At 47.2% G+C, this 15675-nt stretch overlaps 1 protein-coding gene across 5 annotated transcripts in view; it reads left to right on the forward strand.

Annotated features, from left to right (window-relative positions):
* LOC1279278 (mucin-2) overlaps positions 1–15675 on the forward strand; it is a 158153-nt gene that overhangs the window by 124042 nt on the left and 18436 nt on the right. For 2 of the 5 annotated variants that reach the window (XM_061662281.1, XM_061662282.1), the window contains exons 9-17: positions 2220–2385; positions 2504–2885; positions 3652–4256; positions 5663–5818; positions 5890–6023; positions 6099–6328; positions 6405–6626; positions 6703–6827; positions 7107–7406. In XM_061662281.1, the coding sequence (XP_061518265.1) occupies positions 2220–2385; positions 2504–2885; positions 3652–4256; positions 5663–5818; positions 5890–6023; positions 6099–6328; positions 6405–6626; positions 6703–6827; positions 7107–7406 (2320 nt within the window). The remainder of the gene's footprint in view (positions 1–2219; positions 2386–2503; positions 2886–3651; positions 4257–5662; positions 5819–5889; positions 6024–6098; positions 6329–6404; positions 6627–6702; positions 6828–7106; positions 7407–15675) is intronic. The other 3 variants (XM_061662284.1, XM_061662283.1, XM_061662285.1) reach the window with 3 other exon arrangements.

The following is a 15675-nucleotide window of genomic DNA, read 5'->3' on the forward strand; positions in this document are numbered from 1 at the left end:
AGAAAGTATTCAATGGGGTTTTTTTAGATGAAAAGTTTAATTAAAAGCCACCAGCTTCTAAAACTCATAGCCGCATAGCTTCGGTTGTGGCCGGCAAGAGCGCAAACTGCTACGGACGATCGCGAAAGGCGGGAACAAGTTTCGAAAATCTTTCACCGTATGTTGAAACATTTCTGCGAACAATTCACTCTGCCTTTTTGCCATTCGTGTGCTACAGTGTATTTTATGATGGTACAATCTGGATGGAAGGTACAATCTGTTGAATTTCCTCTTCGCTTAGCTGTTGCCTGTGCGCAAAAGGTCAACCTAATTGGCCGGAGAGGGTTGTGATGTTCCACTGAAAATGCATCTCATCTCAAGGAAAATGCAGGGCAGCACAGCAACCGCCAGCAAATCAAACTGTTTTCCTTGCACTCAACTTATATGCCGTGTCGTGCGATAGCGAATGGCCGTGCTAGAATGGCAAAAGTAGATGGAAATTGTGCCTGCCCACTCCGGGAATGCCGGTGGAGAAAAACGATCGACTGACAGCTTCATCCGTTATTTAGCACATCAACGTCAGCATTAATATTGCAAAGTTTTCCACTCCGATTGGGCCCGATGTTTGTGCTGTTTCATCTCTGGTTCTGGCGAAACTTTTTCGAGCATACTACTTGCCGGGACGGGGAAAGCAATGGAAGGCAACGTTTGCAATTATTTGCGATACCGAAAGATCCGATCGCGCGAACTGCTACTCCTGTCACTCGAGTCGATGTCGAGTTCTGTTGACACATTTAACTTTTTGGCATCGTTTGAATATTTAGCGACCACTTTTGCTTTCTTGCTCTCTGTGTGCTGTGTTGTCAATGCACTTTTGCCGGTTCGGTTAGAACAATTTTCGGGCAACTGTACGCTTAGAATGTGGAATCGCCCTTTGAATAGGATGAAAAATACATTCACTGTAGATGTAATGTACCATATAAACATAGGAATTTCACAGTTCGTTAGACCTCATGACCAAACTTTATTTCCCCACATATTAGAGAGCTCTTACCACATTACCAAACTAACTGCTCCGCCTTGTCCCAGTTAACCGATTTAGATTACCTGGTTGAAATGTGGTTGACAGGAAATGGCACCAACTATCAGGTGCCTTCTGTAATATGCCCGCCTGGGGCACTGAAAGTTTCGCAGCACATTTGTCTCCCCACAGCCTCCGACAGAAGACTTCACGAGAAGACGACGTGTTAACCTTCCCTCTCTAGGTCCCTGGAGGTGGGATATCCCGAGCGCGCTGCAAAAACCACACGTCTATCTCCCCCTTTCTCAAGGTACTAGGGACACTTCACACAACGCTTGACGTGACCTCAAATGTTCATATGTGCCACAAAACGTACCTACCCACAAGGACGTCGTCCCGTCCAGCATCATTAGCTTCATTTGTCAATGTCCTGAACTCTCCGGACACTCGGAAACCTTTACCTTACCGCGTCGCTAATGCACTGACAGTTCTGGAAAGATCACACACACAGAAACACACTACCCGGTTTAAGGAAGGAAGGAGCGCCGGTTGGGGAAAACATAAAGGTCAAACATAGACTAACTCACACATACCCACATGCGAATGGGTAACACGTGCTCTTCACACGGAACTAAAACCTACACCAGACTTCCGGTACCAATCGCTCCAGCCTCCTCGCTTGTTCCAAGAATTAGACCGGTCAGCGTTTGGGCATCATGTATTTCTCATGAATTTTTACTGTTCTGCTTCACATAATTTCGAAGCAAAAATGATTCAAGTGAATTCTTTCTCGTTCACTTCCCCGCGGTTCAATTGTGGTAAATTAAACAAAAAATTAAATTAATGTAAATTGACAGCCAGACAACTGGAGCTCGAGATAGGAAAGTGAAATGTTAAACTCCCTCCCGTGGCCATTTGCCTTCCAATCAAGTCAATTTTCGTGTCTGTAGTCCTGAGGACCGTGTTAAATTGAACAGTGATATGTTGGATTTGTTGCTCTACATTTCCTGTCCTGTACAGCGTTGCTCTGTGTATTCAATATTCAAAACAACATACCTGGGAGTTCCGTCCGAACAACGACGCCTCGCCGAACACGCCGTGCTTGCAATAATTCATGCAATAGTTTGTTTGTTTTGTTTGCTTTTTTGCCATCAATCAACAATTCAAAGTTTTGAGCCAAACCCCATTTCATCCCTCCTATTGTTTCCCATCATTGCAGGTGGTTGGCCGGCGGAAACCTGGCCCCAAGCACGCTACCAGCTCGCAGTCAAGTCTGGAATCGACGCCCAGCAACATCAAGAGCGAATCGAACGAGTGGCCCGATCCACCGGACATACCAATCTGCAGTACCGAGGATGAGGCGGCGTCCATTTACTCTGACTCTGGTAATAAAAAAGGAAACAACTCTCACCAATGCCCTCTCTCAAACATTTCCTCTTTGTTTTTCCTTTATCTAACTGTATTAACTCTCTCTCTCTCTCCCTGTTTCACTGCGTACTTCAGACGACCTTATACCACATATCCCAGACATTAGCGGGCGCGGCACGTACATCATACGCAAGGGACGTCGGCAACGGCAACGGCTTGCCAGCCTCGACTCGGAAGCGCCCAACAACCTTCCGGACGCTCTTTCGCATCCCATGCAGCTGCAGCCGCAGCAGCAGCACACATCGCAACGGCCCGACTCGCTCGGTGACGATCACATCCTGCGTGGTCTCCCGAGTCCCGTCTTTCCCGCGTCAATGATCACGCCCAAATCACGCCACAGCATCGATCTCGGCCTATCGTCGGCGAACAAGGCTGGCGGGCTTGGCGGTGGTGTGTCGCTCCTCAAATCATCACCCTCGGCACCTCAGAAACTACCCAGCTCCGTACTGTCCCCAAGGTAAGCGTGGCGTGGAAACGCCGTGTTGATTAAGTCAACAACTGCACAAGAATCAACCCGCAGTAGAGCAGCAGGCAGCAATCAGCCTTTCATCGTCAGCGTTTGGAGTCTTTCATCTTTCGGCCTTGGCAGGCCAGAGGTAGACAGCGGGAAGGGTTTCTTCCGTTTAAACTCATTGCCTGCTCCCAATTTCATGATTAAAGTGGCTTCTTACAACGACGAGCAGAACCCAAAATGAGGGAGAATGTGGGAAAAGGCTTTTTCTTATCATCATCTCTCTCTCTTGTTCGCATGGCCTGGCGGGATGGATGGTAACGAACTCAAAAGACCAAAATAAATGCAGGCAAGCAAGCAGTAAAGCAACCACACCAACACTTGATGATGAGTTGGCTAGTTGTTCCGCCGTTTCCTCCTTGTCTCATCGTTTGTGTCGAATGTTCTGCCGTACCGAAAGGAAAGCGAAAAAAAGCTATTTTATGAAAGCATTCAAAAAGCTTTTTCAAAAACCATTCCTGCTGCCGCACTATAATAGCGCCGTAATTTTGCTGATGAGATCGGCCGTTGTTTCGTCTTCCGGAAGGACAAACATAATCTCAAAACAGGGGAACTCATTTCTCCTCAGGATATACCACCCCTCGTCGTCATGATGCAGGAGTGCAATTTTCCATCCCCAAAAAAAAACCGAGAGGGACACAAGTACATAGACAAACAATCTTGCTGCTGCTTCTCGCTAAATTGTATGTGTTTTCTGTTGCTTTACTTTCAGGTCACGATTATCATTAGACTTAAGTTCACCTACTACCTCAGAGCTTTCAACTAATGTTATAAAGATCACCACACCGACCGGAAGCTATCCTTCGCCGGTGCCGGTGCACCATCCTCCTCACGTTTCCTCACCGCTCGGTGCTGCACCTTCACAGCATCACGGGACCGTCGTACTGAACGGGCTCCTCAACAACGGCAACAGTGGTGGTAGCCTGAGCAAAAGCACCAAACAGGCAACTGGAGCAGCAACGGCAACGGTCAGCAGCAACGGTGCTAGCAGTACCAGCATTGTCAACATCGGTTCCGGACCTTCGGGCACCAATCAACCGCAATCAGCCGCACCATCGCAACCACCGGTCGTGTCGGCCCGGTACACCGAGTTTAAGACGTACAGCTCGACGTTCGACGCGCTACAGGCACTGGACACCTCGTCCAGCAATGGAGGTGGTGGTTGTGGTGCCGGCGCTTCCACCAACGGTGGAACCACTGGCAACCATCTGAACGGATGTGGTCCGGGCGTATCGAGCGCCAGTGGGTCCGACAATCCGCTGCTGCGTGTATCCTCGCTGCCTACCATTACGCCACCGCTTACATCCTCCGCAACAGGTAAGATCCGTCAGTGTGAAATCGTTGCTTTTTGGTATATTGGATCGGTTTTTGGGAGGGAGGGGGGGGGGGGCGCGCTGGTGGGTAGGAGTGTGGAATAAATTACTTACGAGAACGCTGCTGTTGCCAAGCTTCACATTTATTCCTATTAAGCCACCCGAAGCGGGAGATTGATTAAGTCGATTAAGGAAGCCACCCATCTTAACACCAACTTTAGTTACAACCCGGCCACAACAACATTGACAACATCGTTGCGGTGTGTGATGTCCTTTTCGGTTGGAGCAATCGGAAGCAAACGCCCCTTCCCTTTTCTAAGCTGCTGCACACTGTTGTGCTAATTAGACTCTCGTTTCTCGCCAAAAGCTCCATCCGACCATCCATTTTTGCCACCAGAAAACGTTAAGCTGCTTACGCGCAACACACCGATATCATCAGCCCCGTGCTCAGTTAATTAGAGGCGCCAAGAATGCAAAGTCTAATGTCCATACCAACCCGTTTGTTTTGGGGATGGCAATGGTGACAAAGAGGAAAATCTTGGTGGGCTAATTTTTTGCTACCTTGCTTCTTTCCAGCCAAAAATGACAAAAAGGTTGAAAATTAGGAAAAGGCATTTGCCTCGTCCATGCTTTCACCGCATCTGTAGTGCAGCCATGTCCTGTGTAGGGTGTTTTTATTAGACCAATGAGGGAAGCGGGGTACATTTTTCATTCGGGCTTCGGCCTCTATAGCATTCAAAATATAAACTCACCTCACCACCTTTTACGACACTTGCTCACCCATTACCTGACCGGTCCCCGAGATACTTCCAATGTTTCTGCAACCGTAAGTGTATGAGAAAGAGATTGGATGCCGTCATGGACAGGCGAAAGAAGAGGGTCCTTTTCTTTGTCAGTTACATTTCTTCCGTCCGCCTTGTTGTTCCGTTATGCTAGGTAGGTCATCCGGTAGAAACCTTGCAAAGAAAATTGCGGGAGAAGAATGATAACGAATAAAGAATGGGGAGGAGATGATGATACCCGTGTCATTATAACGTGGACACGGGCACTTTTGTGTAATTAGTAAAAAAAAGTTTTCACTTTTTCCCGTTAATAAGCTCGGGTTTTAATTGGACAAGCTACACTTTGGCATACTAAAAGTTTTTAAATCATTATTTTTATGTTACCTTTCAATGTATTAATAGGAAAATCATTGAATTGTGGAATATTATTTTGTACTTTGTGATTGTGCTAACTCAGTTATTCAATTTATAACTTTTCCTCCGTTAAAACCCTCAAAACGATAAGTCTTGCATAGTTTTCTTGTACGCAATCTGAAAAGTTGCACACAAGCTGCTACTCAAGCTTGCATACCGACACCGAAACTTGTACTCAACTTTACATATTTTCCACCTTTACGTTTTTCCACAGCCGAAGGTTTGGCGACACCGCGCCGTGAACTGGCCCCGCCAATCGAAGAGGACGAGGAGGCGGACAGCGACACACAACGGGGAGTTCCGCTGCGCAAGATAGAAGATAACATTAGTGCTTTATTACGTGGTGATATATCCGTTGCTAGAGTAGCCGGTAAGTGTGATGAACGTGTTTGTGCATGTGTGGCCAGTTATTCACGATGTTTCATTTTCCTCTTCCCACAGACATACCTCCAGCAAGACGTCCACTAGGTTTTCGTCTAGGTGTTCATAAATCAGAAAGTGCCAAAGAAATGCTACTGTCGCAGGCCGGCCTCGGACCGTTGCCACCATCGCCGCCCTCCTCCAGCCCGGAACCGGTTAGCTGAAGCAGTTAGATAACCGACAGCAAAGAAACCAGAGTTAACGAGAAATTCTCTTCATTTCGTTTCCAGCAGGACAGTGATGAGTTTCCTCCACTACCACCATCACCGACGGAAGAGCCCGAAGTCCTACACCAGATGCACGGTATACGCATCAGCTCACGCAATCGTAGCAGCAACGGAACACCGAACGGTGGCAGTATCAGCAAGCACGATCAGCTGCTGCACGGCTACCGAGAACAAGATCACCCGCCTGCAATTCCACCTCATCGTGGACCATCGATAAATACGCTTAAAACACGGTAGGAAGCTACGATTCAGCTCTCTCTCTTTCCATACACAAATACTAACACTCATCCTTGCTCCCTCCCCTGACAGGTCGATGGACGCTGGGTTCAGTAAATCGTACCGTAATGGTTCGTTCGGTTCGTCGACGTCCCCGCACGCCCCCGGTACACTTCCTCCCGATTTGCCCGGTTGCAACTCGCGACGAAGAGTCATCACCGGTGGCTACCAGAAGCGCACCGCACAAAGTCCCCGCGAGGAAAGATCGCTGCAAACGTCCTGCAGCCTACCGGAGACGCCCATCTTTGCCCGAGGGTAAGATCCTGGGTGTGAGAGCCCAAAAACAAATGGATTTAAGTGTAACCATCTTTTTCGATGATTTCGCTTTCAGCTGTGACATACCAAGAACACCACATCGACGTGCCCCAGAAGTGCCACCGCACGGTAGCGGTAGTCGTACGGCACCGAGAACAAACTCCACCACCAGCAGTCTCGGATCGTCCGTCGTCGGCATCAGTATGTATTCCGCTCCCAGTACCCCTACCAGTACATCTGGTGCTTTATCTCTTTCGCTTACAACAACTGCCGTAAATAATACGCTCCACTGCACACTGCATTTGTCTAAAACCCAACCCGTACACACATAACCCCCACCCGGGTGATGGTGATTGTTAAGGGCTCACCAATCTCACCCATCTCTGAACTAACTCCATTCACCATTATCGTAACTGCTTTCTTTTCTTGTTTCTTGTCTGTTTTTTGTACGTTCACGTTCACACCTGGTTGCGGTGACAGGTGCATCGACCACGATCGGCAGCCGACAGCGCAGCATCAGCCAGGCGCTGGCCAACGGGGAGATGCTCAGGCTGGCCGGCGGTCCCGCCCGGGGCTGGTACCCGAAGCAGCGCCACCCGAGACCGGCCTCCACGGAGAATCTGGACCGGCTGCATCCGCAGGGATCGCTGCGCGCCTGGGAGGCAGCGGGTACGGGTAGCCGCAAACCGCTCACCCTACCACCAAATCTTACACCCAAATTTTTCAACAAGTCACCGCGTGAGGCACTGCGCCGGGTTACTAGTTTGCTCATACGCAAAGGTACGGTAGGACGATTCTTTCTTTCGTGGTTCTCGCGGGCAATAATGTCGGATTGTGCGAACCGCTTCCCGCGTGTCGCGTTTCGTGCCGTGCTATTGTTTTGGTTGTCGTGTCTGCTTGTTTGTACGTTAAAACAACGTTCGTATTCAAAATCTCGTAACACCGTGTCGCGCCGGTTCGTGCTTGATCGTGTCGTGTTATATTCGTCTTAAAAAGTAGCTCATATTTGTTTATGTTTTAATTATGTTCTTTTCAATTTTAACCGCATAACCAACTCCAAGTAGCTCATTTTAAGTAACGTACATGATATAAATAACTAATTTAAATTACGTTTCAAAATTTTCTGTAATTCTAACGCTGCCATACTACGCAAGACTCACACGTGCATCATTTAGCTTATGCTTTTTTGTGTTCGTTTAATTTGCTCATCCAATCTCAATCACAACTGAATATCGTTCGTGAACGATAGATTTTCGAAAAAAAAATATTTAAAAAGAAAAATCCATTATCGAACTGGCAACACTGTCATCCGACTGTTGCGTACAGCACCGTACGCAACCTTGCATACAATTTGCCGGTTTGCGCAAACTCTACGCTTCGTTTGAGCTGTCAGTTTCGGGGATGCACGTGGTGTTGTTATTGCGATTACCATCTTTTGCCGGTACACCGGATAAACTGTATTTTTGTTGCATTATTCGTTAGCGATTCGTTTGATTGTTTTTGTTTTTTTTTTTATTCTTTTACCCGGTCTTAATACGTCGCGTTCGTTTGCAAAGTGTACCACTTGATAATTCATTTAAAATTTAAAAAAAAAATAAATGTTACATAATAATAGCATGTAGATATAACTAGAAGCAGTTTAGTATGTTTTCAGTCGATTAAAACGATTAATACGCGTGCTAAGCGAGAAGTGCCCTTACGCGGATAAAATCGTCCTAACCGTATTAAAAAAAAACACTCAAAAGACTTGTTAAAAATGTTCACCGTCGCACATACTGTAGCACTTCCAACATGTTTTTCCACCCACCCACCCCTCTTACACGAAAGCAACCCTCAGAATTTGCACTAAACCCTACAACTAAACACAATGTATCGTGAAACACAGTCACTGGGGTAAACACACACCAGTTTTTTCGATTATTCTATTTGATGAGTTACACAACTTATCGTTTCAGTTTATCATGATTATCAAGAAATGATTCCAAACATCTTTTATTACTAAGCCATCTCGAAAAAAAAAATGGCAAACTGCTCACCCACATTAATGAAACATATTTCGCCACAACACAGTGTCGGGCACCAATTAGTGAAGTTATCAAACAAAGTCAGTCGTGCTTTACCGGGCAAAGAGGCACTTAGTTTTGTGGGTGTGAACTTTACGCTCACACACACACACAAACAGGCGCAAAATACAACTAAGTCCATTGCACTGCTGTCGTGTCGCCGGTACGCCATCAGATCACAAGCAGCCAATCTGATCTTGCGCGCGGTGCGGCGAAAGGCGCGTGTGTGTGGCGGCGGCGAGTTTCGCGAGGTTGCAAGACCATGCAGCTAATTCAATCAACTTCTTCTGTTTTCTAATCGTTTGCCCGCATTCTCATTGTGGTGCCGTACCGGGGGGCTTGTTGTCGCGTGTGCGCGCCGGTTTGATCGCCGGTTGCCATTGAGATTGTGTGTAGTGTGTGTATGGGCCGTTACAGGCGGCGTGCGCTCGAATGTCTTGGGCAAGACACGATAGAGCGCATCTTGAGACATGGTTAATCGTTTTTAAATGAAGCGAGAAATATTTTACGACTCAAAGAACAGGCAGACGAGACCACAAGTGGACAATGGAACGCAGGGTTTTTTTTCTAATGCTGTGACACTCGGTATAAAATCGAACATACTTCTCTTTTACATGGCAAACGCTTTTTATCTATCACTTTATCTCGACCGATTTAACATATATCCCACGTGTTACGCCAAAGTGCAACTGGATTTTCGTGTTATCCGATATAACGTGTACGGCAACACCCGTCACACACACACATACACACACCATGACCCTGGATATCTTGGATTCATCCAGCCAATAATTTGGCTGCCGAATGTGCTGACTGTTATCACATCCGCATAAAACGCTATCCTAAACCCCCGCCGGGGCGTCTTCATCGGTCGTGCGATAGTGGCTACACCGAGTAAGAGATGGAAGGAGAGAGGAAAAAGCCCCCCATCTTCCCCGCCCCCCTCGGCGCCCACTTATTATTATTCCGCCGGCATCGAACGGCGGACGATGGCATCGGAAATCGCACAAGACTCCACACGTACGTTCGAAAACATTGACATTTTACGATCCATCGGCGAGGGGACCTCGCGCAATCGTCGTGTGTTCTTTTTCTAGAGCCGCGACTTCATTTTTGTGTTACATTGCCTCGTATGGCTTAAGCGGAAGTTGGCGCCGTATGCGTGTTCGTTCCATGGTGTGGCGGTGGTTGGTTCATGTCATTTTCGTCATTTCCTCTGAACTCTGCAAATGGAAGCGAACGCAACTTATGCAGTATGCATTCCGGTCCGCGCACACTGTCTGCGCACTTTGGAAACGCCAAAGCGCATCCCAAAGCGCAATCAAAAGAGAGGTTTTTTGTGTGTGCCATGACGTCACCCCGGCCGGACGGTTTTCGTTCGCGCACTGGGACACATGACCTCGATTCCGGGATGAAAGTCAGACTCTTTCTCGCACTCTCCACCATCTTCGCTCTTATTGGGGCGATTTGCGATCGGCGGACGCATTTCGTTACTTTGATAAAATCGTCTCCCGGAGGGAACAGAAAAAAGAGTACGAAAAGAGAGAGAGAGAGAGGAAGAGACCCCATGTTTACTTCACGCCAATTCCGAACCAACGCAAATTCCGGTACAAGCTCCGATGAAGACGGAGAAATGTTTACTCTTGTTACTTTTGTTTGCTGTGTCTCTTCCACGATTTCAAGACGTGGTCTGCATGGTTGCTTCTATGGGGAATTTGCGTGGCGGCCTCCAGGCTATCTGACTGGTGAGCAGATGTTTTTTTTCTCCTTTCTCCCCCGTTTGTCCCTAGAGGGGGATCCCTCGGGACGCAATGTTGCGCGCTTGGTGCTGAATCGTGAGATTTATAGAATCAACCGAAATGCTCCAAAAAATTACACTTCAGCTCTACAAACAACCACCCCCATGCGTGTTCTTTTCAATCTGTAAAATATTTGTCTTTTGGTACGACATTGTTACAACGCTACGATGCTCTTTCTTGCAAATCCCCTAATCCATCATCCTTGTCAGCGATGTGTGCGTCCAATGGTATCACGGTAATGAAATTGGATTAAAGATTGTGGGGCACATATTTATCGCCCAATCCGGATGCTTGCACAAGACACTTGAATTAATTTTCGCAAATTATGAATGATCGTGAGCAGCAGCAAAAGGTCGTGATTCTCGCTGCTGGGGGTGATGTAATCTCACGTGGGAATGCGTATTTTTGGCTTCTTGTTCAGCAAGTTGCCAAGAATTATAATCAGATCGTGTCAACGCAGTGGCGGATCTAACGGTAGGCGGACTAGGCGGTCGCCTGGGGCCCACCGATGTAGGGGCCCCGTAGATCGCCATTCTATAGTATGCCGTATAGGCAGAGTACTAGCGACAAGGGCTCCCGGAAGGATGACCGTTGGGGTCCCAAGGCTGGCAAATCATTTGCAACCCCCCCCCCCCCCCCCTCCCCCGTCAACAAAAATTTTAGAGCCTGTGACTGATGATCGAAGGGGCCCCCGACTGTTCAATCTCGCAACAGCAAGTTTAGTGCCGCTACCAACCCCCCCCCCCCCCCCCCCCCCCCACCACAACAACATTTACCATTTACAGGGGGCCTCAACTCGTCTTTCCGCCTAGGGCCCCCGATACCCTTAATCCGCTACTGTGTCAACGTATCGAATAAAGACGTTCGAAGCCTCCAAAGCAAAGTCCGAAGCCTGATTCCAATCTGTACCCTTTGTCGTATATAAGGACCGTGTTTCCACGTCAGACGAGATAAGAAAACTTACAAAATTCAGAAACAATTTGAACAAACCAAAACAGCTCCAAAATTTTGCCAACACTCAATTGTGGAATGAATTTCTTTATATTTATTTTTATTGCCTAAAACGTCCCCAAAAACACACCTTTCTGCACTGAGCGCTCCGCATCCTTTTCCGTTAATGGTTCAACAGCACGAACCGCAGGACACCCGACATTCCTTGCCCAAAATGCAAATGGTGTTAATGAAATTCAAACGTCCCGGAAATACCCATTTCTTGTATTCTCCAGTCAGTCAGACAGGATACAAGAAATAAGGTACACTTTCTACCGACCAACCAGGAAGATAGGGGATAAGGTGATTTAGAATTTAGGTGACAATCGAGCCGGAAAGAGGAATACGGGAATGTTTTGTAACTCCTGTATGGAGAGATGGTGAAAAAACACCACATCAAACTTTTTCGCAGTGTTTTTAATGGCTTCATCTTGAAATTTTCACACCAACCAACACCACCAGCAGCAGCACCACGGTGTTGTGTACGCCTTTGTTGTACAATTATGTCCTACTTTTTAGTACCCACACTAACGTCACACCAATTCTCCCGAACGCGCAATGCGATAGCGCTGTTTGAAATGATGGCATCCGGACACGCAATGTATCCCAGCGGGGTTGGTGCGGCGAAGCATTTTGAAAATCCCTTCACTATAATCTTCCCCACAATTGATACCGATTGGGAAGCTTAAAAAACCCGCTCCGCGTTTGATGCCATTTCTTTACGGCAGCTTCTCGTGTTTATTGGATGGCTGGGCTTAAGTTTTAGTAAAACGTCTTGTACAACCTTTTTTGTTGTTGTACGTTTCTACTCTATCCATTGGTGAAAACACCCAGTTTAAGGAGAAACACGTTGGATTCGAGGTTTGATTCCATTAATTTCCATTTATCAATGTGGTCCATCCGGTTAATCCGACGCACATTTAGCACAGGGGTGGCAAGAGTTGGTGGTGGATGGGACTAAAGGACTCTGTTCGATACACAGGGAGAGATCCCACCCAGAAAAGCCATCGCTATTGGCAACGGGAGCATACAGGGCGGCGGCAAGCGTGCAACCGGAAACAAAGAAAATCCACCGCACCGAGGGTGGTGGAAAACTCAATCACCCTGAGCAGAGTCACCATGCTCTGTGTGTATGGGTGTATGACAAGGCGTGAGACGCCATATACACAGGCGGGAGAATATCCGTTTGTTTCTGTGCGTGTGTGTGTATGGATTTAGATACCGGAAATATCACCACCCAGATGGGGAAGGATGTGAATGATAATAGCACAAACACACACTCACACAAACACATAAAAACGAGAATCAAAGCAATACTCCACCCAAGCTCCCAAGCAGGATAATGGCCCCGATAGGTCACCAGAGTGTGGGGGGAGAGTAATGACATTAGCATTAACTTTAATACAACCACTACAAGCAAACGGAGAAAAACCGGTACATCAACCAGTGGGTTAGTGTATTGGTGCTTTGCACACGGAAGGGCGAGTGGCACACCGTTTCAATGTGTGTGAGCGCTTACCGGAAAGGATATTGATTTTCACTTCAACATCCAAGGAACCTACGGAGCTAGGACGATGCCGTATCCACTCAGCGACGGCGAGAGGATTGTTTGTTTGTGTATTAGTGAGAGCCGCTCCCATTTCATTCACACAGTACGGGTGTGTGTGAGTGTGTGTTGGTATATTGACTAGCAAAGGATTAATCCTCTCCAAATAGGAGAGAAACTCCCTTACATATACAAACGCACAGCCTTTAGCCGCCACAGCACGTGTACAGGCCGGGAGAGCACCCCATGTTTGTTTGTTCGGTTGCTTTTGTTTATTTGTGTTATCCCTTTTCCACGTACAAAGGCTCAAATGTTCCCCTTTCAACGTCGTCAAAATAATTTCGTTGAGCCATTTCCAACGTTTCCCTTTTACTTTACTGGCAAGAAACGTATACAGCAACAGGGATTCTATTGAAACTACCCGTCGTGGTGCGGTGAGGACGTTTCGAAAAGGACATTTTTTCATGAGGACAGTTTTGGGAAAGACGCTAAATTGCGGTTATATTTGATCTCCCCGACTCTACTTACGCCTCATGCCCTTCACATACAATCTCACGGATGACTATCAAAACGTCCGCAGTAGAGTGTTATACATATGTGTGTGTGTGTGTGTGTTCTAAGTTCAACATCGTTCGACGCCCCTGGACTGACTGTGCACAGTAAGGAATTGACGCCCAACACTCCACCCCACACCGGGTGAAGAAACATTAAAACATGACAATACACACATCGCCGGAACCTATCCCGTTTGTTCCGGAGTCCTTCTACGACCCCTTTACGCGCTCTGCGGAAACTCTCCTTGGGTGAACCAGCCCTGTTTATACCGGCAGCATTTCGCAATAGTGCGCGCGCACTCGGCGGCAGCGTCGTCCCGGCAAGGGCAAACTGTTCCGGCAACCCAAAGTCCCGGTACATCTTGACAGCTAACATCCAGCGTGCCTTCCTTCCGTGTTCCGTGTTGAACCCGGAGATGAGCGAACTGCGACGGATGCTTCACTCTCACACACACACATATATATAGGCGTGAATGTATGAGTGTGTGTGTGTGCGTGTGTTACTTACAGAAGAGAACAGGGAGGACTTTGATTCCCGTTCCCTTTTTCTTTGTGTTACAAGACAGCGAATGGAAAAAAACCCACCCCAAAGTTGTTGCGCCCCTCTCATCAGACATTCTTATCCCCATAAAACCTTATCCTCGGGTGAGAGCAGGATGGGGTGTGGAGGGTTTGGTTTATTTCCATCCCAGACAAAGCAACAGGATCGTATTGAACGTGAGTGCCAGCGACGTATATGGCCAATTGCGAAATGGGGCCCTCTTGTTGCTCCAAACGCACGAGAACGCAACGCTTTGCTTCAGATCCCGATAGTTAATGGAAATTCTTATCCATTTGGGTGAAATGGCGCGTACACTTACTGAACAACAAGTGAACAAAATAACACTAACACCCACCCAAAAGTGTGGAAAGAACTTTACTGCCTTCGCCTTCATGTTGTTGATAGGTTAAAAAGAAGAGTCAAAAAAACTTTTCGATTAAAAGGATCTTCGGTAAGGGATTCTCCATCTTCTCTACTACCACTCGTGGTTACTAGCAACGCAATGGAACGGTAACTGCCGACCGCCAACGGGTGGGCACAGTTGTGGTGAACACACTTTAACCACAAATCGCGAAGCCTCGGAGAGTAAGTTTTGGTGTTGGAGGGGCACCCCGCTTACACCGAATAAAAAGGGCGGCCCGAAATAAATTCTCCCAACCGACCTTAATGCTCTTGATGAGATTGTTTACTTTCTAGCGGCCAGGACAAAAAAAACACCCATCCACCATCTTCCCTTTCCCCACAACGGATCCGGGTGAAATGGGCATGGATCAATTTAGAAGTTTGTTTTACTGTCAGGCTCATTTATTATTCAATAGATGGAGAGAAATTTTGGCTAAGAGTGAGAAAGCGAGAGACCACGCAGGTTTTGATGGGCTTTGGGTTGAGGCACAAGAAGAAAATGTGAAAATGTGTGTTTCCGTTTATCACAAACGCTGACACAAATTCCTCTCGGTTCTTTGTACAGTGCTGTGGCAGACGGGACTAATATTTAGAAGCTCTACCTACTACCACAAAGTACACGCTTTAGGGGGTCGATTTTCAATCCCAACACGCCGTTCTTCGTGCTTGTGGGTTTGAGGAAATGTGAATTATGGCGATCTACTGAAGACCACACCTCACTCTCACTACGCCAAGAGTGAAGCGTGCCACACGAAACGCCATAAATACCGGCTGTATGATGATAGTGTGCAAGTACACCAGGCACATCCTATAAGCTCATAAGGCCATATTCTATCCCAAAAGAAGAGGTTGGTTTTTATTGAGCCTCATACTTGAAATTCCTGCTCTATCATAGCGCACACTTCATGCTCGTATGCTTTAATCACCCACCCACCATCATGACACATGCAATACTGGTTTGCAAATACAGCTTTTTATTTCGAGCATCAAACATTATACCACCAGCGTGTGTGTGTTTGTCTGTTTTTTTTTTATTGAGGCCACATTAAACGCACGAGACAGAGGGCAACAGAGAATAAAAAAATTGGTCGGGCCCACACTCGCAATCACTCCTTATCAAATAAGGCCAGCGGCAGTGAAATCCTCATGGATGC

The sequence above is a fragment of the Anopheles gambiae genome, chromosome 3 (genome assembly GCF_943734735.2).
Source record: "Anopheles gambiae chromosome 3, idAnoGambNW_F1_1, whole genome shotgun sequence".
Lineage (NCBI taxonomy): Eukaryota > Metazoa > Arthropoda > Insecta > Diptera > Culicidae > Anopheles > Anopheles gambiae.